General features: G+C 41.4%; 1 protein-coding gene across 4 annotated transcripts in view; it reads left to right on the top strand.

The window, feature by feature from the left end:
• LOC121578197 (chemokine-like protein TAFA-1) overlaps positions 1-27,039 on the top strand; it is a 300,081-nt gene that overhangs the window by 252,257 nt on the left and 20,785 nt on the right. For 3 of the 4 annotated variants that reach the window (XM_041892392.2, XM_041892391.2, XM_041892393.2), the window contains exon 3: positions 16,717-16,857. In XM_041892392.2, coding sequence (XP_041748326.1) covers positions 16,717-16,857 — 141 coding nt within the window. The remainder of the gene's footprint in view (positions 1-16,716; positions 16,858-27,039) is intronic. The other variant, XM_041892394.2, reaches the window with a different exon arrangement.

Here is a 27,039-nt window from a genome sequence, read left to right as displayed (position 1 = left end):
ATCATGGAACAGGCAGTCCTTCCCCGGGAGGAAGAGCAGCTCCGTCTTGCCAATGTTCAGCTTGAGGTGGTGATCCGTCATCCATACTGATATGTCTGCCAGACATGCAGAGATGCGATTCGCTACCTGGTTATCAGAAGGGGGAAAGGAGAAGATTCGTTGTGTGTCGTCAGCGTAGCAATGATAGGAGAGGCCATGTGAGGATATGACAGAGCCAAGTGACTTGGTGTATAGCGAGAATAGGAGAGGGCCTAGAACTGAGCCCTGGGGGACACCAGTGGTGAGAGCACGTGGTGCGGAGACAGCTTCTCGCCACGCCACTTGGTTGGAGCGACCGGTCAGGTAGGACGCAATCCAAGAGTGAGCCGCGCCGGAGATGCCCAGCTCGGAGAGGGTGGAGAGGAGGATCTGATGGTTCACAGTATCAAAGGCAGCAGACAGGTCTAGAAGGACACGAGCAGAGGAGAGAGAGTTAGCTTTAGCAGTGCGGAGAGCCTCCGTGACACAGAGAAGAGCAGTCTCAGTTGAATGACCAGTCTTGAAACCTGACTGGTTTGGATCAAGAAGGTCATTCTGAGAGAGATAGCAAGAGAGTTGGCTAAAGACGGCACGCTCAAGAGTTTTGGAGAGAAAAGAAAGAAGGGATACTGGTCTGTAGTTGTTGACATCAGAGGGATCGAGTGTTGGTTTTTTGAGAAGGGGATGCAACTCTCGCTCTCTTGAAGACGGAAGGGACATAGCCAGCGGTCAAGGATGAGTTGATCAGCGAGGTGAGGTAAGGGAGAAGGTCACCGTAGATGGTCTGGAGAAGAGAGGAGGGGATAGGGTCAAGCGGGCAGGTTGTTGGGCGGCCTGCCGTCACAAGTCGCAAGATTTTATCTGGAGAGAGAGGGGAGAAAGAAGTCAAAGCATAGGGTAGGGCAGTGTGAGCAGGACCAGCAGTGTCATTTGACTTAACAAACGAGGATCGGATGTCGTCAACCTTCTTTTCAAAATGGTTGACGAAGTCATCCACAGAGAGGGAGGAGGGGGGGGGGGGTAGGATTCAGCAGGGAGGAGAATGTGGCAAAGAGCTTCCTAGGGTTAGAGGCAGATGCTTGGAATTTAGGGTGGTAGAAAGTGGCCTTAGCAGCAGAAACAGATGAAGAAAATGTAGAGTGGAGGGAGTGAAAAGATGCCAGGTCCGCAGGGAGTCTAGTTTTATTCAATTTCCGCTCAGCTGCCCGGAGCTCTGTTCTGTGAGCTCGCAATGAGTCATCAAGCCACGGAGCTGGAGGGGGAGGACCGAGCCGGCCGGAGGATAGGGGACATAGAGAGTCAAAGGATGCAGAAAGGGAGGAGAGGAGGGTTGAGGAAGCAGAATCAGGAGATTGGAGGGAGAAGGATTGAGCAGAGGGAAGAGATGATAGGATGGAAGAGGAGAGAGTAGCGGGAGAGAGAGAGCGAAGGTTGCGACGGCGCATTACCATCTGTGTAGGGGCAGAGTGAGTAGTGTTGGAGGAGAGGGAGAGAGAAAAGGATGCAAAGTAGTGGTCGGAGACTTGGAGGGGAGTTGCAGTGAGATTAGTAGAACAACAGCATCTCGTAAAGATGAGGTCAAGCGTATTGCCTGCCTTGTGAGTAGGGGAGGACGGTGAGAGGGTGAGGTCAAAAGAGGAGAGGAGTGGAAAGAAGGAGGCAGAGAGAAATGAGTCAAATGTAGACGTAGGGAGGTTGAAATCCCCCAGAACTGTGAGGGGTGAGCCATCCTCAGGAAAGGAACTTATCAAGGCGTCAAGCTCATTGATAAACTCTCCAAGGGAACCTGGAGGGCGATAGATGACAAGGATATTAAGCTTAAATGGGCTAGTGACTGTGACAGCATGGAATTCAAATGAGGAGATAGACAGATGGGTCAGGGGAAAAATTTAGAATGTCCACTTGGGAGAGATGAGGATTGCTGTGCCACCACCCCGCTGACCAGATGCTCTCGGGGTATGCGAGAACACATGGTCAGACGAGGAGAGAGCAGCAGGAGTAGCAGTGTTTTCAGTGGTAATCCATGTTTCCGTCAGCGCCAAGAAGTCGAGGGACTGGAGGGTAGCATAGGCTGAGATGAACTCTGCCTTGTTGGCAGCAGAACGGCAGTTCCAGAGGCTGCCTGAGACCTGGAACTCCACGTGGGTCGTGCGTGCAGGGACCACCAGGTTAGAGAGGCAGCAGCCACGCGGTGTGAGGCGTTTGTGTAGCCTGTGCGGAGAGGAGAGAACAGGGATAGGCAGAGGCATAGTTGACAGGCTGCAGCAGATGGCTACAATAATGCAGAGGAGATCGGAATGAAATGAACTAAACATCTGGGAAAGGAGAGAGCGGGGCCTCCCTCACCACAACTCCCAAATATAACTCTCCCAAACTTCCACCTCAGAAACTATAATTGTTGTAAACTACAGCGGTTCAATGTTTTCTAGGAATAGACTAACTTAGTTTATTCAGCTAGCTAACTAGGTGCAGTATTATTCCGTGAAAACGTCCGGGCACCTCGTCATAAGACGCCACAGCCAGCTAGCATGCCGGTCTCCAACAACACGGTTTAGCGCCAATACTCGCGACAACAAACCACCAGTGTATCAACACGCAAGCAGATCGTTCGTGTCCGTGTCTAACGTTGTGGGTTAGTCCCGACAGCTTGAGCGAGTCCGTCGTCAACTTATTCAGCCAGTTAGTTAGCTAGAATAGTTAGCAAACTAGCTAGCCATTGCTTTCAGACAAAGAAGAACCCCTCCTTTCACGGCACGAACACACAGAGAGAGCCAAACTAACGTTAACTAGTCACCCATGTCCCGAATTCCTTGAACGACTCGGGCTATCAATATGTAAAAACAAAACACAAGTGTAGGTTATGACTTACCCCTAGCAGCTACTGTTAGCTAGCCAAGTGCAAAGCTAGCCACTGAATTGACTCAGCCAGTTCGCGTCTGTTCGCTCGGTCGTTCCAGCTATTGTTTACTAGTAGCTATCCAGGTAGCAACAAGCTAGCTAAATTTCAAGCACAGTAGCCACTTGCTACCTAACGTTAACGGTTCAGACAATGAGGTTAGAAAACAGCTGAATGGTAGGCAATTATTGTATGTAATTATTGTAGGCAGCCAGCTGGCGTAATTACAGGCACTCTCAGGCGTGAAACAACTATACCGTTGCTAATAGCTACTCGCCAGCTAGTCCAGGTGGTGAGTTAGCTAGCTAGCTAGCTTCGTGCTACACCCGGCACAGCCGAATACAATACTAACCTACAATAATTACATACAACAACCCACGATACCTACCTACAATACCTAACTACAATCTAAATACATAGTTTAAGCCTTACTCGACAAAGCCCAAGCTATGTATAAAGCCAAGCTTACCCGACGACAAGCTTACCCGACGACCTCCTCCGACCTGCTACTCGACACCACAGAACACATTTAATCTGTTTTTTAAAGGTTCTCAGAATGTTTCATTAGGTTGTGGGTTCAGTCTGGTGACATCACAAAATGTATGTTCCCAAACCACAAAAACTGTCCAGTTGTGCTGTCATTCAGATTATGTTTGTATCAGGTTGCACAAAACATTCCTTTGATGTTGCTAGAATTTTGACAGAACAGCCTTTGAGTTTTTTAAAGGTTCCCAGAACATTTAATTAGGTTGTGGGCACAGTGTGGATACATTACAATAGATAGGTTCCCAAAACACAATATGCTCAGTTGTGATGACATTCATACCATGTTTAAGTTAGGTTGCACTGGAACTTCCTACAATGCTGTAAGAACACCTGGTCTAAGTTCATTAAATGTTGCCAGAACATTTCAGTTATGGGAGTTGTCTGGGATGTTGCAAGAATATTCTTGTGATAGTCACATAGGTTGCACAGAACATTCCCACAATGTTGCACAATGTTCCACAATTTTCAAATAACTACATTTAATAACGTTCATTGCATATTGGTTTTAGGTTTCACACAATATTCCATTGATATTCATGCTATATACATTTGACCTTGTCTTGGAGGTCCTCAGAACATTTCAAGAACATTTGGAACATGTTATATTTTAATCTTACCTAATATTACCACAACATTCTCAGCATGCAAATGTGTAGCTCCTGAAAGCATAAAACAGCAGATTGGAATACATCCCTATTATGTTTCTCTCCAGATTTAATGGCAATTCGCATTTGAGGGCTGTATTGTAGGCCCACTACAAAGTTAGATAGACACTTGGCATTTTAATTTAATTCATAGGACATTTGAACAGCATTTAATCATAGAAACACAACCATATTTTATTAACTTCATACAGTATGTTGACAATCTGCACATTATTTCATTCATAGGACATTTGAACAGTACGGAAGGAAAAAAAAAAGTAGACTCTTGGAATTATCTTGTTTGAACGACTTAGTATCTCGTTTGAACTACTTAATTGTTCTTTAGTCTAATTAGGCAAAAAAAATTATGCAGCTTGTCAGACCGTGTAATGGTTCACCGATTCCATCCATTGATATGATTATTAATTGACAGTTCATTGATAGCCTAAAGCAGGGCTGCTTTTGAATGCCAGAGCATGTAAGTGGGTGAGTGTGGAGCGAGTAGCAGAGTGTAATTTGAGCAGATTGTTTTTTTAAATGGTGTCGGCCTTCTCTCCCGCTTCAATTTCTCTCTGGTACTGCTCAGCCACAAGCTCTGGGCATGCTCTGCCTAGCATTTTTCGTTTCCTTTATCACTTTTCTTTTAATTAGGCCTATTTAGTTGTAACAATTTAGCCTACCACATCCACAGTATCCTATATCTAGTTTATGTTCTACTTTCTAACATTAATACATGTACTTTCTATTTTGAAGTACTTCAAATGTATTAATGGATGTTTTAGGTAGGCAATACATAGGCTACTGTAAAATGTATTAGAGTTTTTCTTGGAGTAGAAACTCCATAAAATAAGTCAATTTAATTAAGCTAAAATATCAGAAATAAATTGTAAGTAATAAAGGCCAGTATCATCTTATTTTAATAAATGAACAGGAGTAAATAATCTCAAACTGCAGCGTTCAAATGATTTGTGCACAGAAGCAAGCACCAACACGCTTCACATGTGCATTGAACGTGGGAAATGCGCCCTACAAATTAAATGTTATTATTCTTATTCTTATTGTTATAAAGACAGAAAAATACACACGTAAAAGCTTAATTCCATAAAGGAATATTAGTGGGAATATATCCGTAATATAAACAAGAGAAAGGAGAATGGAATATATTTGAAAAGCCTCAAATTGAAAAATACATTAAAATGAAGCCCCCGTGTGTGGATGCTATTTCTCAAAAATGTAGATATTTCTTACAGTGTCTATTGTGCTATTCGTTTTTTATTTGATTGGAGAAAGAAAACAAGTAGGCGGTCAGTAAAGTGATATAAACTTTAGTGAACTATTTATAGAAAATATATACAAAATAATTAATATAGGAGCAAATGAGCCTGAATATCAGGACTCATAACTGCAACGCATTTCGATTACTAATTCAAACGCACATTGCATCTGAAACTGTTCTTTAGAGATTGTAACCACTCTGTCCCCACGAAAGGTGTTTAGGGCTCCATCTATGTTGATTCCACCTGGGCCTATTGACCCAGCTGTGGATACTTAATACAAACTGGTGCGTAAAGTTATATCCAAGCTAGAAGCCTCTGTCCCCTACAGTGAGGGAAAAAAGTATTTGATCCACTGCTGATTTTGTATATTTGCCCACTGACAAAACATGATCAGTCTATCATTTTAACGGTAGGTTTATTTGAACAGTGAGAGACAGAATAACAACAAAAAAATCCAGAAAAACACATGTCATGCATGTCAATGTTATAAATTGATTTGCATTTTAATGAGGGAAATAAGTATTTGACCCCTCTGCAAAACATTACTTAGTACTTGGTGGCAAAACCCTTGTTGGCAATCACAGAGGTCAGACGTTTCTTGTAGTTGGCCACCAGGTTTGCACACATCTCAGGAGGGATTTTGTTCCACTCCTCTTTGCAGATCTTCTCCAAGTCATTAAGGTTTCGAGGCTGACGTTTGGCAACTCGAACCTTCAGCTCCCTCCACAGATTTTCTATGGGATTAAGGTCTGGAGACTGGCTAGGCCACTCCAGGACCTTAATGTGCTTCTTCTTGAGCCACTCCTTTGTTGCCTTGGCCATGTGTTTTGGGTCATTGTCATGCTGGAATACCCATCCACGACCCATTTTCAATGCCCTGGCTTTGACGGTTTTGACGGTACATGGCCCCGTCCATCATCCCTTTGATGCAGTGAAGTTGTCCTGTCCCCTTAGCAGAAAAACACCCTCAAAGCATAATGTTTCCACCTCAATGTTTGACGGTGGGGATGGTGTTCTTGAGGTCATGAGCAGCATTCCTCCTCCTCCAAACATGGCGAGTTGAGTTGATGCCAAAGAGCTCCATTTTGGTCTCATCTGACCACAACACTTTCACCCAGTTCTCCTCTGAATCATTCAGATGTTCATTGGCAAACTTCAGACGGGCCTGTATATGTGCTTTCTTGAGCAGGGGGACCTTGCGGGCGCTGCAGGATTTCAGTCCTTTTGTTTTCCAATTATTTTCTTGGTGTCTATGGTCCCAGCTGCCTTGAGATCATTGACAAGATCCTCCCGTGTAGTTCTGGCCTGATTGCTCACCGTTCTCATGATCATTGCAACTCCACGAGGTGAGAGCTTGCATGGAGCCCCAGGCCAAGGGAGATTGACAGTTATTTTGTGTTTCTTCCATTGAAACAACTGTTGTCACCTTTTCACCAAGCTGCTTGGCGATGGTCTTGTAGCCCATTCCAGTCTTGTGTAGGTCTACAATCTTGTCCCTGACATCCTTGGAGAGCTCTTTGGTCTTGGCCATGGTGGAGAGTTTGGAATCTGATTGATTGATTGCTTCTGTGGACAGGTGTCTTTTATACAGGTAACAAGCTGAGATTAGGAGCACTCCCTTTAAGAGTGTGCTCCTAATCTCAGCTCTTTACCAGTATAAAAGACACCTGGGAGCCGGAAATCTTTTTGATTGAGAGGGGGTCAAATACTTATTTCCCTCATTAAAATGCAAATCAATTTATAACATTTTTGACATGCGTTTTTCTGGATTTCTTTGTTGTTATTCTGTCTCTCACTGTTCAAATAAACCTACCATTAAAATTATAGACTGATCATTTCTTTGTCAGTGGGCAAATGTACAAAATCAGCAGGGGATCAAATACTTTTTTCCCTCACTGTATGTCAGGAATAACTTTACCCGCTCTGAGAAACAAGCCCTTAATTCTCCAGAATGACACCTCTGTAGTCATCCGCCCAGCAGACAAGGGAGGCGCTGTTACTGTACAAGACTACACACAAGACTACAATGTCAAAAAGACTGAAGTACACAGGCAACTGAATGATCAAATGTTCTATAAGAGACTCACTATAAACCCCACCAACATATTTTGTCTGTAATCGAACAGACTGTCACAGAGGGCATGCTCAATGGTGATGTCACCAAAAGAGAACACAGATTATTGGTGCATAATAATGACAGCTCCACGCTGGTAATCTGCAGTCCCAATACTTTTTAATCATCAAAATCCCCAAAGGGACAGGACAAATCTTCTTTGCGATATCAGACCAGATTTGGCAGAAGGCATGAAGATCTCTGATCGGCTTCAAATGCCCTGATTAATAAATATGTCCTTATGTATTGTGACACTTTTGTTACCAAAGACACCACAATTAGACATTAGTTAAACTTCTTCCCGCTAATTTAAACTACACCACACAACATTATTGTCCAAATAATCCGTGCACACCTCAGATTATTTTGACTCCTGGTAGCTTGAAGTGTTTGAAATAGCCTAATCGGTATGTGTCAGCCTGTGCAGAATAGTAAGGTAGTAATAATTTATTATTATTAGTAGTAGTATTATTACTGCTCCTACTGCATGAAGCTTTAAAACTGCCACAGAAAGTTGATCCCTGCAATGCTAGGATTTATTTTGCAACCTGTCCACAACCTGTCCGCCAAATCCTCTCAAGCGCTCCTTCTCGAGGATGCTTTCAAATTAATATTTTTTGTTTTGCGTTAATGTCAAATTAATAGGTTGTTGTCATCTGTGCTATTGAAAATCGGATAGCTTTTTTATGTTTCAGTAAACCATTAGCCAACACTTCAAAGATTAAACGAAGTGTCATCATGAAAGTTTACAATCTCTTCATTTTATTTTATTGTGAACTGTAGGCTATAACCTTTCAATTGAAGGCCTATCACAAACCTCCTTTTGTAGGCGATTCTGGCAGGCTAATAAAAACATGTTGTTTGCTGTATAAACCAACCTATTATCTCTGAAGTTCATTAATTTATAGTTGATTGATACTTTAGCTGTACGTTTAGGCTATTGTTAAAGGGCTCACATAGGCTTCTTCTCTGCCAGAGCCCATGAGATAACTAGTCCTACCGGTAAGTGTGGGCTAAGCAATTACCTTATGATATCACATTACCTACCTACATTGATGGAAAAATGTTGTTTACCGCTTGTGTCGCACACATTTAATTCAACATTTCATTGTAGCTCACAATCAAGGACTGCGGTGTATTCCCTCCAGCAGTGGTAACGTGTAGGCCTATGACTATGTAGCCTTGTGATGCTGTCCTACACTCTTAGAAAAAAGGATTCCAAAATGGTTCTTAGGCTGTGCAAATAGGTGAACCCTTTTTGGTTCCAGGTAGAACCCTTTTTGGTTTCAGGTAGGACCCTTTTGGGAAAGGGTTCATGGAACCCAAAAGGCTTCTACCTGGAACCAAAAAGTGTTATTCAACGGGTTCTCATATGGGGACAGCCGAAGAACCATTATAGGTTCTAGATAACACCTTTTTTTCTAAGAGTGTACTGGAGTGTACTGGACTCCCTACCTAAATGTAATAGATTTTTTAGAAATAGCAGCCACACACGGTGGCACTTCACATGTGCATTGAGCGTGGGAAATGCACTCCACAAATTAAATGTTATAATAATAATAATAAAAATAATAATAATAATAACATATTCAATGTTTTCATAATAATAATAATAATAATAACATTTAATTTGTGGAGTGCATTTCCCACGCTCAACGCACATGTGAAGCATGCTTGCTTCTGTGCGCAAATCATTTGACCGCTGCAGTTTGAGATTATTTATTTAATGAAAAGAAGATGATACTGGCCTTTAGTATTTATGATTTATTGATGATATTGTAGCTTAATTAAATTGATTTATATTATGGAGTTTCTATTCCCCCCCAAAAAATTTAATACATTTACAGTATCCTATGTATTGCCTACCTAAAACATATGTTAATACATTTGAAGTCCTTCACAGACAACGCATCCTAATGTTAGAAAGTAGAATACATACTAGATATGCTATTGTGGGTAGGTAGGCTAAATAATTACAACCGAATAAGCATAATTAAAATAATAGTGATAAAGGAAACAAAAAATGCTAGGCAGAGCATGCCCAGAGCCTGTGGGTGAGCAGTACCAGAGCGAAATTAGATCAGGAGGGAAGGCTGACACCATTTATTTTCAATCTGCTATAATTACGCTTTGTTCCTCGCAGCATATGAACAGGATGGGAATATTTAAATCACTCAGAAATTGTGTTCTGTGTCCTGATTGACCATATTACACTGAAACAATCCTCCAATACCACAGCTATCCCTTGGTGACATAGAGAGTTAATGATCTGATTGACGAGTGCAGGTTCAATCCCACATATTCTTTAATCATGTTTCTTTTGAAACAAACTGTGAAATTGAGGTTCATATATAATCTACTAAATGAGAGGATGTCTTTATTTTGTCCAGATTTATAAATCCAGTCAGAAATGCAGAATTTAGACTAGCTGTAAAAAATGTAACGTTGTGTAAAAATGTACTGTTCAACTTGTAAAAAATTCACCCGATATCATTCATACTTTGATACACTTGATATGGTCCACCCTGTCTTATTTTTCATGATCTGAAAAGCAAAAGTGATCCTAGATCAGCACTCATAGTCTTGGATACCTTGTAAATATGGGCCCAGAATATAAAGATGATGGGTGAAGTGATGGTGAATAACCCAGTTACCAGTATTTCTCTGGGTTAGTTATGTCTAAGAAGGCTAAAAAGCATGAAATTCCTGATTGACCATACTGCTATGGCTTTATGCTGAAGAAAGAATATGTAAGAGAGCATCCCTGGTGGCACAGAGAAAGACCTGGCTTGGGAACCAAACATTGCAAGTTCAAACCCCACATGTGTCAACATAAGAAGTGTAGAAAATATGGTCGTGTTTGTATGAATAAATGCTGTTTGAATGTCCTATGAATGAAATTAAAATGCCATGTATCTCTATATCACCTTCAAATGCAAATTAACATTACATCTGGAGAGAAACATAATTGGGATGTATTCCACTATGCTTTAAGGAGCAATACATTTGCATGCTGAGAACGTTGTGGTAATATTAGGTAGAACTTAAATATAACATTTTCTAAATTTTCTTGAAATGTTCTGAGGACCTCCAAGACAAGGTAAAATGTATATTGCATGAACATCAATGGAATATTGTGTTAAACCTAAAACAAATATGCTATGAACGTCACAAAAACTGACTTATTTGGAAATTGTGGAACATTGTGAAACATTGTGGGAATGTTCTGTGCAACCAATGTGAATATCACAATAATATTATTGCAACATCCCAGACAACTCCCATAACTTAATAAAATGTTCTGGCAACCTTTATTGAACTTATACCAGGTGTTCTGTCAACATTCTTACAGCGTTATAGGAACCTCATGTGCAACCTAACTTAAACATGGTATGAATGTCATCACAACTGAGAATATTTTGTGTTTTGGGATCCTATCTCTTGTAATGTACACACACTGTTCCCACAACCTAATTAAATGTTCTGGGAACCTTTAAAGAACTCAAAGGCTGTTCTGTCAGCATTCTTGCAACATCAAAGGAATGTTTTGTGTTCCCTGATACAAACTCCCTGCTCCCTGATTCATTATCTGAATATCAATACAACTGGACAGTTTTAGTGTTTTGGGAACCTATCTCTTGTCATATCCCCACAATGTTCCCACAACCTACAGAAACATTCTGGGAACCTTTTAAATAACAGATTAAATGTGTTCTGGGAACATTCTTGTAACATCAGGGGATTTTTTGTTGCACCCTAAAATAAACATTGTAGAGTCGTCTGCACAACTTGACAGTTTAGGTGTTTTGGGGAAATATATTTTGTGATGTCCCCACAATGTTCTCACCAGACTGTTCCCACAACCTAATGAAACATTCTGGAAACCATTAAAGAACAGATTAAATGTGTTCTAAGAACGTTCTTGCAACATCAGCAAATGCTTTTGTGTTATGAGAACATTTTCCACGACCTAACGAATGTTCTGGGAACTTTCACAGAGCAAATTGTGACCGACTGGCTCGATTCGGTCTTATGTAGCAACATTTTAATTTGTGTTTTGTCATTGGATAAAAGTAGAGACTCAGAGCTAGAAAATGGTATATCATACACTACAGTTGAGGAACAATGGGAAAGTAATTCTGCTTTGAAAGTTGATAAACTTGTAACCCCAATTTTGAGAAAATGGCCCTTAAATGTTTTGGTACACCTACTTGAGAGCTCTTCTTTGTCTACACCCATTCATCATCGTTCATACCCTCTTAAAACTTAGTCCCACCCATCTCTTTAATGATTCACGTGAGGCCATGTGCTAAACAGAGTGAGTACGGTAGTGTACTAAACAACCAAAGATTTCAAGACTAAAGGGTGGTTTATACTACGTCTATCAACATGTCTGTAGACAGTTGTCACGGTGACATCATGAACATTCTATTGTCATCCGACATCAAACTTGTCGTTGTCATTATGAAAAAGGATAAACACAAACACTACAGGCTGCATGACATCAGCAGCCTGGTGGTCCATAATAGCATAACTGGTGTATTTTAACATCAATAAACCCATCCGTTTAAAAATGAATTTAGTATATGTCAATCTAGCAAACCAGGCAACTAAAAGCAACTTTGTAAACAATGTTTTGGTTTGTTTCTAGCTTGTTAGCTAGCTAATGTTAAGTTAGCTGGCTAGCCAGTTCAAATAATGACCATATTATATAGCTGACAACGTCTTAATTTAGCTCATTTGTATTCATTATTACAGGAAAATAAACTTACAACAAGATCATTATTTACAAGTTAATGGCGAGCCAATTACAGAAAATAGCTTACGATTGTGAGTGTGACAAAATAAAAGCAGGGCATTCTATCTGAGAATTTTAGAACTTGGACACTGTCTTGTTGACCTAACGTTATATCCTAATTTGACTTTGGTGCAGGTCATGTTGTTCTTCACAAAACTGTCTCTGGTAAACACACAGTATATCAAAATAAAATCAAAGTTTATTTGTCACATGCACAGGATACAGAAGGTGTAAACGGGACAGTGAAATGGTTACTAGCAAGCCAGACAGCTAACGTTAGCTAGCTAGCTAACAGTATGCTTTAACTTGCAATGAAAATGACTTTCTGAATAAATGTGAAACCTATAATATCTTAAAATATAGCTAGCTAGACTCTGTTACTCGTATACATGGATGAATGCTTCTCCCTCTCTGTCACAGATGCCATGGTTGCCCTTAGTTTGAAGATTTTATCAAGAGACAGGTGTTTTATAAAACAGCCTGTGTGTTCTCTTTTTGACTCCCTCTTTTTGACTCCCAAATAGCTGAATTTTCTCCATCTCCTTAGCTATCATACTCTGCTTCCACCGGGCATTCCACTGATTTCAAAACTCGGTCCTCCAGAAAGTGGAGAGCAACACTTTTGCAGTTCTTTGTGATGTCTTTAAAAAAAGCCATGTTAGAAAGGATTACCTACGCATACTGAGCAGCTCATGTTATAGACAGAAGTGTGCTACATGGCAGACCAATCCGAAATCATCTCTCGGCATGTCCAGCCCATCCATTATTTCAGCCAATTATGGCTGGCGGGAAGGTTCCTGTCTTTTTCCATGGCTAAACCAACTAAGCGCATAATTTAACAATTTTATTCATATTTGCAGATGGCATACAAGTTTGTTATTAATGCACATGAAAGTTCACATGTTCCAGAAGGCATTTCTGCCAAGAACACATTTTGATAAAAAATTAATGTTTACATTCAAATGCCTCTCCTGTGAAGTAGTGACGTGCGACATACGCCAAGTTTCCTGAAACAAGTCACAATTTTAGTTTCCTGGGGAGGCATTCTGTTATCTCTGCACTGGCATAGACACAAACACTGAACACTGCTATTGTCTCCCTGTCTGAACTGGACAGATTTAGTGAGAGGGGAGTTGGTAGGCCGCACACCCACTGTCCCCCAAAGTGTCAAAACACAAAGCTCCTTCTTTTTCCAGTGAGTTTTCTCTTCATCTGATGTTGCCATTGGAGATTCATACTGGAATGTACAATACACACCATACAGCACACATCCAATCATACCTTACTTCCGTTTTCAAACTTGTGTTTCTTTGCTTTTTAATCATGAGCGGTTAATTTATTTTGTGGATAATGGCTCTGATCTGTAAGCTTCCATTTCTCACATCTTCTCTCTCTTCATATTGCAGCGCTCCCTCGTTAGTGGGGTTTTAATTGGCCGTTGGGCTAAACTGAAAACAATGAAGAATTGATTTCCTTAAGCATAATCACCTCATCCAGTCGCCTAATGACTGCTGTCACTGTGGGCTCCGAGGAGAAAAATGACCAGTCGATGCTCTCATTGATGCCCTTCACCTCATCCCACCAAAGGGTAGAGAGCAGAACCACCTACCCCATAACCCTTCTAGCTGGGTGACAGCCTGTGAACGGTCCATCCATCAAACACACGTGCACGTGTGCATGTACACATACATGTACAGTGCACCTTGTTTACATTCACACACACAGAGACAAATACACAGACACACACCAAGCATACACACACAAATGTCCACACACAGGCCAGGCACAGGCGCACAAACACAAACAGAATAGACAAGTATTTGCCTCATGCTGACATGGTCCAAGTGAGCTTAGGTGTATGTGGACAGCATAATGTACTGTCCAAGTGGCCATTTGTCCTCTGCATATCTCTCCCCTCTGGCCCCATGGTGTCCGATCAGGTCCATTGTACTGCTCTCATTCTCTGTCTGCACAGATGGTACTGAGTGAACTGCTCTAATGTCCACCTGGCTGATGGCTAGACATAGAGCTGCTTATCTCACCCTAGGGTCTGGAGCTAAATAACACACACATGCGTGCGCATACACATACACGCACGCACGCACACACACGCATGCACACACACAGGCTCGCACGCACGCACACTCACACACATGCATGCATGCAGATATACAGACACACAGGCACGCATGAACGCAAGCACACACACACACATACACAAACACACGAACAGACACACACGCACAAGTGCTATGTTTTGATCAAATATCCCATATGGAGGTGAGATAGAAGAGATGAGTTTGGAAGAAGAGATGATGACATATTCTTGGAATGTCCTTTGAAATCCTGTTCATACAGATGTCCAATCTTAATTTGACCAGTTTCTCACAGCAGGAAAATCATCCTGCAGCAACAGGACGTGAATTATTATATGGATTATAAAAAATCGAAATATTTGTAGGGGTTGATACATTTTTCATTAGGGCAAATCAAGTCTGAAATATTAAAGTGGAAATTATAAACTTTAGAAGCATTTTTAAACCTTGAATACATTGCAAGTTTGCATTTCCTGCTGTGCCGGAAAATTATTTGTGACAACAGAGTGATCAAATTAAGAGAGGACACCTGTACATGTTGCATTTCTTATTGACAGAACAGCTGATTCCTCATGGCAATGCATTTTCAGCATTAAGGAGTCTGATGGACTCATTGTGGTTTTAGACCAACATTGATAAAAGGCCAGGGGGTATGATAAATATTCCCTAAGTAGGCAGGACTTGAAGGTGGGCATTTTGTGAGGGCTGCCTCTACCACAGGCTTGAAAGCATGTCTCCAGGCAGGAAACTACCAGTAAAATATTGAATAAATATTGTTAGTTTTGGGGTTTAAATATAGTGCACTCAAGGGATTCTTTCCTCACTTTTATGGTTTGTGTTCTGCCTCATGTATCAACAACTAAGCTTGTGGAGAGCGACATTAATTCTGCAGGACAGCGGTGGCCAACATAACTGCAAATGTTCTCCTTTTAATCCCAGTCTCCACTGCCTGTGGTCTGGGCATGGCAGACCTTGATGAAAATGTGAGCAGAAAAGTGTTACCAAGCTCAGCTCAGATATTTTTTTTCAGGATCCAGCCACTTCAAACATTTACACAGCCAGCCTCCAATAAGACAATTTAATGATTTTACCACCATGTTTAAAATGCAACACCACCATGAAGAAAATCACACTGCTACAAAAAGAGGAAGCGTTCTTTGGCTCCCTTTTACCTACTCTCCCTACACTCATCCCGCTCTCCTCTCCTCCGTGAGCTCCAGTTTAATTGTTGGACGATGGTGTCTGTGGCGACGGCTGTCAGAGGAAGATAAAGAGTTTTTCCCGGGGCGTGAGGAGAGGGCCACACGGTGATGGAGGGCCCCTCTCCTGCAGCTCCGCTGGCTGCATTAGCACGCCACTTTATAACTGTGTGAAAGGGGCACTTCCAGTGGTTCCCTCATTACTCACAGGCCCAGTCGCGGCTCTGGCAGGCCCCTGCCCTCTCCCTCTCTCTCCATCCTCCTCTCTCCATATTTAGGAGAGGAGGGACGTCCCTAGGCTCCATCAGCCCCTCGCTCCCCAGGGTGATCCCTATTGTTACTTTGACCCACCAATGGCACATTTCTCCTCCAAATTATTACTTTTGTCAGAACAAGGTCCATTGTGCTGCAGTTGTTGTAAATTATGTCACCTCTGTAGGTGGCTGGTTTAACCCAGTCAGCCTGGTTAAGACCTAGTCTGTATCTCCAGGCCTTCACTCCTGAACCTACTGGAATAGATGCATATCACATGCAGGATCTCAGGGATGCAAGGAGAGCCACATTAATGCAAGAGCAGAGCATGATTTCCTCATCAGGGAGTGATTTGTAATGGAGTGAGGAACACCCTAAGAGTCAAATTAGAATAATCTAAATGCCTCTTGTGGCAATTTGCAAAGCATGCTGTGGTGAAGAGGATAACATAGTAATTGCATGTTATGTGCCTTACGTTTATTTTCAGCAGTATTTTTATCATTTGTAGTATGTGAATATATGAACTCATGATTTAATTAAGTTCAGAACAACAGAAATGTACTTAACCTCAGATAAATTTAGTAATTTAAAAAGATGAAATGAGTAACCATAGAAGCTAATTAAAAGAAGCATAGTGGGCCTATTTAGTACAATGTATTTTTATAGTGCACTGTTGATCATTTATTCTATATTGAATTCACAGCAGGGATTTATTTAATCTCTAACACCATTTTCTACATATACCAAACATAGTCCAACATCAATCCTACTCCTGACGTTCTAGTATATGCTTCACAGTAATTACCTAACCAAACTCCTCAGCTCCATGTGTCGGCTAACCATGTGTCTCTCTGTCCCTCTGTCTGTGTGTCCTCAGAAGGAGGTACATGTGAGGTGATCGCAGCCCACCGGTGCTGTAATAAGAACCGTATCGAGGAGCGCTCCCAGACTGTCAAGTGCTCCTGTTTACCGGGAAAGGTGGCCGGGACAACACGCAACAAACCCTCTTGTGTGGATGGTAAGGACATGTTCATAGCATGTTATTCACTTTTTAATATCACATATGGCTTAATATTCTAAAAATAAGTAGTTCCCTAAATGTAGTGTAGAGGTACTTTTTTACAGTAGTTTATAACTTTGATTGTAATTATAATATTGCTGGCATTTACACACTTTTGAATGAGACTGCCACACGCTGAGATGTTTCAACAGCTTTCTTCCTAGTGCGGCTCATTCTTGCATGAGTGGGGTTGCAAAGCTAATCTTCAGTTATTCTGGTAATTAACAGAAAATCTATGGCAATCTGTCGTAACTTTGGTAATTTATACTTGAATAACTTTTTTTTTAAATATTCATATATAGTATTCATTTTTATATGTCGTCCATATTGTCCATGAGTTTCTAGTAGACACACCATATTGTTCAATATAAAATAGCCTAAATAATGAAAAGACAATGGTATTATTTTCAATTACCTCTGCAACCTGTCCAACTATTGATTTTTTTTCACAACTGCCACCAGTTTGACGCCAAAGCATTTACAACAAATACATAGTAAAATAAATAAAAGTGTAAAAAAAAAAAGAAGGATATGTGGAAATACTCATATTAAACAACCAAGGGTGTTGATGGTCTATATTTAGGATAATGTTTTACAGCTTTGTCATTCATTTTTTTAAATTAAAGAATCACGTGTGATAAGGCCACACAGAGGGGCAGAGATAATTACAGACACCTGTGATAATCTGAAATACCCCAAAGGGCCATTAGACACTAGTCTAAGATCCTTGAAAGATGCCAACATTCTGGTAGTTTACTGGTAAACTTCAAAGGTTTCAAAGAATATACTCTATGCATGACTCTCTTCTGTCTTAATGAAGTCAATTAAGATAATAATAAAGCACTCTAATTTGGAGACTAAGTTGAATCTGGGTGAGTGCAGCAAAGGATTGTGGGAGACAAGCAATACCTGAGATGCACAGCTGAACACATGGGAATGGCACATGTTGCATATTGCATGGCCCAAGGCAGCTTAGGTTCATAAATGAATAAATAAAAAAACACAAGTCTGGGAACCCCTGGGCTGACACACCTGAAACACCTGAGGAAAATAATCAACAGAGTTACAGGGAAACAGAGCACAGGACCACAGGCAGTCACAAGCCCAGTGAGATAGAACAGAACATAACAGAGAAGCTAGGTCCTTCAGAACTCATTTATCCTGATGCAGTTTATTGTGCACCTCAAACTCCTCAAAGTAATCTAGGCTGTCCTCACAAAGGAACGACACAGAGTCTTCATCATGAATGACGTACGTCTGCCCTCTTCAATCCATTTTATAGTCTTGGTTAGCTACATCTGACACTTTGATCAGTTCTGGAATATTAATTAGATATAAGCCATGAGACAGACAAAGCTAAGCTAATTCATCCTTAAAACCAACTGCTAAGGCTAAGGACTCAGAACTTGGTTGACTTACCAAATGTAAGAAAACAGGCGCGTTCCACAGCTAAGGCGATGCGACGCAATAACCAATGGTTGCGTGCCACGTCATCGACTGTGTCATCGACTGACAAATTGCTATAACATATACTGCTTTAACTGATACTTCAAATACCTATCCAGCCGTTGTAAGATCTGTCAAGCATCCACAATGTCTAAGCATAGGAACGCGCCCAGCATGTTAAGTGCATTTCACAAAGGGAAAACCCCCCTGAATGAAACATTTAAAGAGTTCTAACCTTGAAAACAGCAGTGCAGTTCCTCTAGCAAACAGTTTTGTCCCACACAGACATAGACAGCCAGCCAAACAATGTCTCCTCCACCATACCTGAAAAACATACATCTGAAGGGCCTGTTGTAACCATGGCCCTCTGGAAATTATATATTTTCTCTCCAGCCAACAATACAAGCTTTATTGACGAGGGAATCATATCTGATGGTGGCAAGGATACAATGCAATATGTTAGATGGATGTATATCTTTACATTGCCTTGGTGTGATCAGTTTCATAGGATCCAGATATGAGGAGAGATGAGAGGATGGGGAATGAGGTAGTGGGGAGTGGAGAATGAATGGAGAAGGTAGGAGAGGGGATAGGGGGGATGCAGAGGAGGGAAGGGAGGGCTGGGAGATGCTCACACTTCATGCCTCTGTGCTCCTGGCTCCTGCAGTGAGGGAAGAATCCCTGTACCTGTTACTGTATTAATTAACAACCTGTTATATAGAGAGTGGGGATGAAAATGGAAATGACAAGTCACTGAGCAGCGATATTCCAGCAGTAGTGAGCACCACAGCACCCCAGAAGGAGGGAGGGAGGGAGGGAGGGAGGGAGGGAGGGAGGGAGGGAGGGAGGGAGGGAGGGAGGGAGGGAGGGAGGGAGGGAGGGCGAGAGAGAGAGCGCCAGTGGTACCTATCCCTCTTTCATAGAACCAAATGAAATTACAGAGAAAAACAGATGACAGCATGTGCGGTTGATTGAGGAGACACACCATTTACTTTTGGCTTTTGTCTGATTGATGCCATTTTGTAATAAGATGATCATAACTTTACATTTACATTTTTGTAATTTAGCAGAAGCTCTTATCCAGAGTGACTTACTGGAGCAGGGTCAAGTGCCTTGCTCAAGGGCACATCAACATGTTATTTTACCTAGTCGGCTCAGGGAATCGAACCAGTTGGTACAATACACAGGTAACAAAAGAGTCCGCCATTAAGGAAAATCAATCAAACACTCAGCACCCTATCTTCCCTACACGTGCACCAAGTCCTGTACTGTATGAGTGGCAAGACGTAGAGATCGATTACTCTCCTTTCTTTGAGACAGCATCCTGGGTGTATTAACTGTCATTAGCATCAAACCAGGCAAACCATTAAACAGAGAAAAGGGACTGCATAAAGATAAAACAGTTCCAAAGACGTTCTTTTATATGTAACATTTACTCCTTTGTAGATATTAGGGATGTGTATTTGTGTGATATTTCCTCTGGGATTGGTAACTGATTGGGGTGTTTATTAATGCATGGGAATGTGGTACTTGTGTTGGAGGCTGGTGCCTCACACACTCGGTGGGGGTGTGCTGTAAGCTTATCCCTGCATGGGAATTGATTATTAGCTTTGACAAGTAGAACTACGTCCCAGTTATGTCAGGGCCAACAAGGCTTTTAGTGTGGAACATCCCTTTTAACAAGTCAAACACTCCGGCTTATTTCTCACAGCACATGCTAGGCCAATGCAATATGCTCAAATTAGGCGCCTGCCACAGAACCACTGCCTTTATCCTGCTCTGAGAAATGCAAGCGCACAAACACTGTACACATACTTTTTATACACACATACACACACACACCACACACACACACCCCACACACACACCACACACACACACACACCCCACACACACACACACACACACACACACACACCATACACACACACACACATACAGAATGCTGTTTGCACCCCCTCTGCCACATAGACAGACACACATACTATTTATACTGTAGCAGTGATGATCTCTTGTCACAAGCAACACACACACACACACACACTTTCTCTCATACATACACATACTGTATAGTACACACACAGACACACATATCTTTTCCCTCTTGGGCATATTAAGCATGGTGCTAGCAACTGATGGAGAATAAACCCTTCTGTTTGGCTGTGGGCGGGTAATGCTGAACATGACAGGTTGTCATGGTACATTTGAGCAACGTCCAGGGGGAAACCACACATGGATACTAGCTACTTCAAGGGTGGAAAGAGATGCCTGATTCCTCCACACACTCTGCTGAATAGCTACAGAATATCAAAAGCACTCGGAATGAACTACATAGTTTGAAAGGTCCTTCAAAAGATATTCTTACATACGCAGGGCCATTACCATGATTAGTGATATCAATGTTTCAAAGAGAAAATACTTCATTATATCTGGAGATGTGACACGCTACATACACTGAGTATACAAAACATAAAGGACACCTGCTCTGTCCATGGCATAGACTGACCAGGTGAATCCAGGTGAAAGCTATGATCAACTTATTGATGTCACTTGTTAAATTCACTTCAATCTGTGTAGATGAAGGGGAGGAGACAGGTTATATAAGGATCTTTAAGCCTTGAGACAATTGAGACATGGGTTGTGTATGTGTGCCATTCAGAGGGTGAATGGGCAAGAAAGAGGGTGAATGGGGCTTGCCTGTTTTGCATGTTATTTTGCCAGTAATACGTGTCTGTCACGCCCTGACATAGAGTTGGCTAGTTGGTGAGTCAGGGTGTGAATATTTTGTGTGGGAATTTCTATGTGGACATTCTAGTATTTGTATTTCTATGTTTGGCCGGGTGTGGTTCCCAATCAGAGGCAGCTGTCGCTCGTTGTCTTTGATTGGGGATCACACTTAGGCAGCCAGTTTTCCTGCCTGGGTTGTGGGATCTTGTTTGTGTTTCGGTGTGTTTGGCTTGTTTGTGTATTGCCTTCCGACGTCACGTTTCGTTGCCTTTTGTTGTTTTGTCAGTGTTTATTGTTTTAATAAACATGCATGCATTCCACGCTGCGCCTTGGTCTAATCCGTCTCTCAACGATCGTGACAGTGTCACATATCAGTTTGCAAACAATGTAAAAAAATTACATAATTGAGTTAATAAAGCCGCATACAAATATCGTCTCTTTTTTGCTTTATTGAGTAAAGCTGCTCCAAAATGCAGGTGTTTTCGAAAAATTTAATCATCGAATATTGTAAGAGCTTTCATTGTCTGCTTATATGCCCCCTTCACAGGGAGAACACTGTAAGAATGGCCCATGTTCTGAATTCTGTCGCTGTACATTTCAAAAGTGCTGAACAAATAGTTATATTGACTATGTCTGTCCTAGCTCACTCATTAATGTCTTAATCGAAATTACGGATTGCCTCTTATCTGCTTGTCGTTCCCTTATGCCATAGTTTGTACATCTCAATTGTCAGTAGAAACCACATTTGTTTAAGCAAGTCAATCATATCAGCTATGTTTTTTTTTAAGGCAGTAAATGAGTCTGAATGAACTGTTTCGCTGCCAGACAAGGCTCCGCTGATAGCCAGGTATAGCAGTGGTAAGGTGTTGGGACTGCTGTTGGGAAAACGTTATGTAGGCCCTAACAGTTTGTGGGCACCGTTTGTCACCGTTATAGTGCAATTAATGTATTGTTTAGTGTTGTGTTGTATTGTGTAGTGGCTTTGCTGGCATGCATCCCACATATATATATATATTATAATTTTTTCCCCACCAAGATTTACATGCTAAAATTGCCACTGGTACTGTACATGGAACACACCGCTGAGACTATACAGAGGAGATGTATTCTTTATACACACACATGTGCTGGCTGTGTGTCTGTGTGGATGCATTAAAACAATGCTTCAGACCTGGCTTTCCACGATTACCTTGCCTCACGTTTGACAGTGCAAAATCTAAATCCAATGACATCAAACAAAGTCACACAAAATGAACATCAAATTCAATTATTGGAAGACCTCTGTCCTTCCCAGCATGCTTTACTCAGTTATAGACCCACTTGTGATGAGCAAGCCTGCAAGGCCTCAACCTGGTGCCGATACAAGGTGAGCAGAACAGTGCTGTAGCTCCTGTAGTTGTTGCAAAACAATGCCTCCTCTCTCGCTGCACGCCCGCCGACAGGAGCAAAGTAAAAACTGTACAAATACTAAAGGCTGCATGAGTCAGAGTTAATTTAAATAAATACAAATTGTTGGTGATTATTGAACAGAACTAGGTAGCTAACGTCCTCCAACTTTGTTGCATTCCACCAAGCTCTTCCGCCATAGCAGACGTCATTAGACACTTGACCTTTCAACTGACAAGACAGGAAGTCTCCCGAGTGGCGCAGTGGTCTAAGAGATCCTGGTTCGAATCCAGGCTCTGTCGTAGCCCGCCGCGAACGGGAGACCCATGGGGCGACGCACAATTTGGGTAGGGGAGGGAATGGCTGGCAACGATGTAGCTCAGTTGGTAGAGCATGGTGTTTGCAATGCCAGGGTTGTGGGTTCGATTCCCACGGGGGGCCAGTATAAAAAAATTAATGTATGCACTCACTAACTGTAAGTAGCTCTGGATAAGAGCGTCTGCTAAATGACAAAAATGTAAAATGTAAGTGCTCCTTACAAGGGACAGGAGTCATTCAGCCAGCCAGGGCTATTCTTTGTGTTCCACTCTCTGCATAGTTCCACATATACTACTTCACATCTGGACACTTTAAAGTTCCATCCATTCTCATCATTCTTTTTGCAAGAGCAATTGTACAGGTTACAATTCAGAAACTCTCATCAGAGGTGATACAGTTCTTCAACGACCACTCGGGCACACTTCAAGACGAATAACCACAACACTATTAGAAGCACATTCACATTCAGTACACACATTTTTACATTAAAATTTTAGTCATTTAGCAGACGCTCTTATCCAGAGCGAGTGCATCCATTTTCATACTGGCCCCCCGTGGGAAACAAACCCACAACCCTGGCGTTGCAAGCGCCATGCTCTACCAACTGAGCTACACGGGGCCACACACACACATACACTCACACATGCAAATATACACTTTTCACATTCCATAAATACTATACAGGCTGTGGTCCCAGGGTAGTCATTATGAGTGTAAAATATTGGACATGTAGTAATTGAGAGGCCAAACAATAGTGTCTGAATAGCTAATCAAGAGACAGTCTGGTACTGTGAAGAGCAACGATTAATATAGAATAATGGCTTGTGAAACTGACCTCAGATCTGGGGGTCTCTGTCTCGGTCCCTCCATAATTACACACTGGCTTCATTATTCCAGCTCTGTTGACCTTCCCCAGCCTTATTACTGCCATTACACACTGGCCAGTCTCCCTGGGACTTCAGCCAGGCTCATCTCTCTGTGTAAGGACTGACCAGGCCTCTTCATTAAAACAATCAGCTCATTATGCCCAGTTACTGGTCTGGTGAGATAGGACTCCCATGACTGATTGATTTGGAAATAAGTGTGTGATGGGTTAGAGACACAGACACTGAGTGTTGAGGTACTGTAGATTGATTGTAGAGTGGAAGAGGGCTGCTGACTATAAGAGGCTGGAGGGACATGGTGCCAGACAGAGGGGCACCGGAGGGCCAGAGGGGCATTAGAGAGAGGCAGAGGGAGGCAGGGAGAGTTCACCATTATCCAGTGTGAGCCATCGATCCATGCCCCCAACACCTGCAGAAAAGCCAAGACGTAGGAAAAAGACACTGAGGGCCACCAAAGCCATTGGAAAATGTATATGTTTGCCTTGATTCATTTACAGTTTTTTTCAATTGTTTAGATGCGATTTTGAAAACAGAGTTATTTTTGTCAAAATATAATCACAATTATCCAAACACCACAATCAATTAGCAAAATTCCTAGATTGTTTGCAAAATGACACACTTCAGTCAAAACATACACACTTCAGTCAAAACTTATACACATATTTGTGAAAATGCTATTTGTTTTCATTTACACTATTGCAGCCAGTTTCACACTGCTGTGATAAATAAAAAACACATTTGTAAAAAAAAAAAAAAAAAAAAGATTTTTGGCCAGACATTCTTACTGTATGTGAGAGATAATTTAGGTGACAAAAAATAGTGAGAAACTCACAACATTATTCATGATTTGTTTTGAGATATAAGGAGAATGTAGACAAATACTGTAGGCCTACTATAACCTTACCAAGCACTGCACAACACTTGATGCTGCAGACTGAATATTTCAAGTATTTATTTCAATACTTACAGTGTTTCTTACCATAATCAGTTACAGTAATCAACCAACAATGATATCAATTACTGTAAACAAATAAAATCCGTAGACAAATAAAAATTACTGCATGAATTACAGTACATACACTTTGACTCTGAAGAAAAGTAAAGTAAAAGTAAACAGAAATGAAAGAAAACTACTGTAAAAGCAACAAGAGTACTGTAACTATCCGTCTCTCCGTCTGGCTGGATCAGGCCATAACATTTCATCCACATCACAGGCTATGTCTTCATTGGCAAGGCACCGTTGGAAGAATCGCCTTGTGTGACGAATCCACCCCTGCACTGAAGCTGCTTCAATAAGATCACATGCCTGTTCCATGGCCTGAATGAGGGGCAAACGGTCATAAGGCCGCAGGTCATATACCTTCCACCGCCACGCTGAAAAAAATTATTCTATAGGATTCAGGAAGGGGGAGTATGGGGGAAGGTATAAAACTTAAAAATCAGGGTGATCATGGAACCAGTTCTGGACTAGAGCAGCCCGATGAAATGAGACATTGTCCCAAACGACAATGTACCGCATCTGGTCCACTTGGTGTAATGCTGTGACAATCTCATGCAATCGGTCAAGAAATGCAAGTATCAGATTTGCATTATAGGGTCCCAGATTTGCATGGTGGTGGAGGACCCCATTTTGTGTGATAGCAGCGCAAAGGGTGATGTTACCCCCTCGCTGCCCTGGCACATTGGTGATTGCCCTGTGCCCAATTACATTTCTCCCTCTTCTTCTTGTTTTTGCAAGGTTAAATCCAGCCTCATCCACTATATAAATTCATGTTGAATTTCAGCAGCATCCATTTGCAAGACTCTCTGAAACACATTAAAGAAAATAGGATGCTATTCAATATCTATAGCACAGTATTTTTTTTGTGACAGAACATTATGAGCAGTGCATGATACCACACCATAGTCAGATGAACAATGCATACCTCCACATACTCATTGCGCAGATGTTTCACTCTCTCTGAATTTCTGTCAAATGGTACCCGATACAGTTGCTTCATGTATATTTGATTTTTCTTTAGGATTCGACCTAATGTTGACAGAGAGACTCGTTGGATGTTATTGAAAATATTGTCATCATTGATGATATTGGCTTGGATTTCTCGTAGCCTGATACAATTATTGGCCAAAACCATGTTCACAATGGCGGCCTCTTGTGCACGACTAAACATAGGGCCCCTTCCACCTTGGTGTCCTCGACCCTCAATCCTATGTAAAAACAAAATAAGATAAAAATAAATAAATATATATATATATATATATATATATATATATATATATATATATGCAGCCTACTGTCAAATGTCACAGTAAACAATATTGATTATACAAGCTTCAGTTTCAATGTATACTGTGTGGTTAGCTTACCTGTTTTCTCGATGAAATGTCCGAATTACTGACGCAACAGTATTTCTGCTGAGATTTGGTTGAACTCTTTGTCCAGCTTCCATCAGTGTCAGTCCATGGTTGATAACATGGTCAATAAGTGTTGCACGGATTTCTCGAGTCAAATTTGGTCCTCGTCTTCTTTGTTCAGGTTCTATCAACTCTTCAAGTCCTTCTCTACCTCTTCCTCTACCTAGGTGTCTTCCTCTACCTCCCTCTCTTCCTCTACCTTCTTCTCCTCTACCTATGCCTCTTCCTCTACCTCCTTTCACCTCTTCCTCTACCGCCTTCATCTCCTCTTTGAGCTCCCCCTCTCATTCTCACTCTTCTTCTTCTTCTAACTCCTTCCATTTTTGTTGAAGACAGGTGAACTCACCTGCTGCCTTTTATAGCACACCTGAGTGCTGCGTTTTCAAATTAGCACATGTGTGCTTCCACACCTGGTAGATGTGTTTATCCAATTCGTTCATTAGTGTGGTAATTGGCAATCCGGTGCTTTGTAATTACAAGGAAGTAACCTCACGATCCTTATCTGTGTCTAAGGTGTGAAAATGTGTGTAGAGTTTTACAAATCACTGTGTGTAATGTTTTGCAAAAAGGGTGAGGCGGACATTGTGTGTAATGTTGTGCAAATCTGTGGAGGTGTTTTGCTCATTGGAGTACAATTTTGCTAATTGTGTGGAAATTTTAATTTTAGTGTGTAAACAATCGTAAAAAACTGTAAAGTAAGTCCAGTCCATGTATAGTGTAGAGAATCATTGTACCATCTAAACTGCTGTGAAATATATTTGTTATAACCAAAAATATTGTATTTTCAGCTGTTTGAAACTGGTGTACAAAACCTGAAGTAAAATATGCAAAAACTAAACTTAAGAACGGGATGCATAGAAATAGCGCAGATAGAACAGATTTACTGCTTCTTAGACTTGCTTTCAATGCAAATGACAGATCTATAACTTTCTATGGGAATTTGGTAGGGTCACCCAAAAATGTA

Source organism: Coregonus clupeaformis, chromosome 12, assembly GCF_020615455.1.
Source record: "Coregonus clupeaformis isolate EN_2021a chromosome 12, ASM2061545v1, whole genome shotgun sequence".
In the NCBI taxonomy this organism is placed as follows: domain Eukaryota; kingdom Metazoa; phylum Chordata; class Actinopteri; order Salmoniformes; family Salmonidae; genus Coregonus; species Coregonus clupeaformis.
This window is presented reverse-complemented; position numbering and strand designations above follow the sequence as displayed.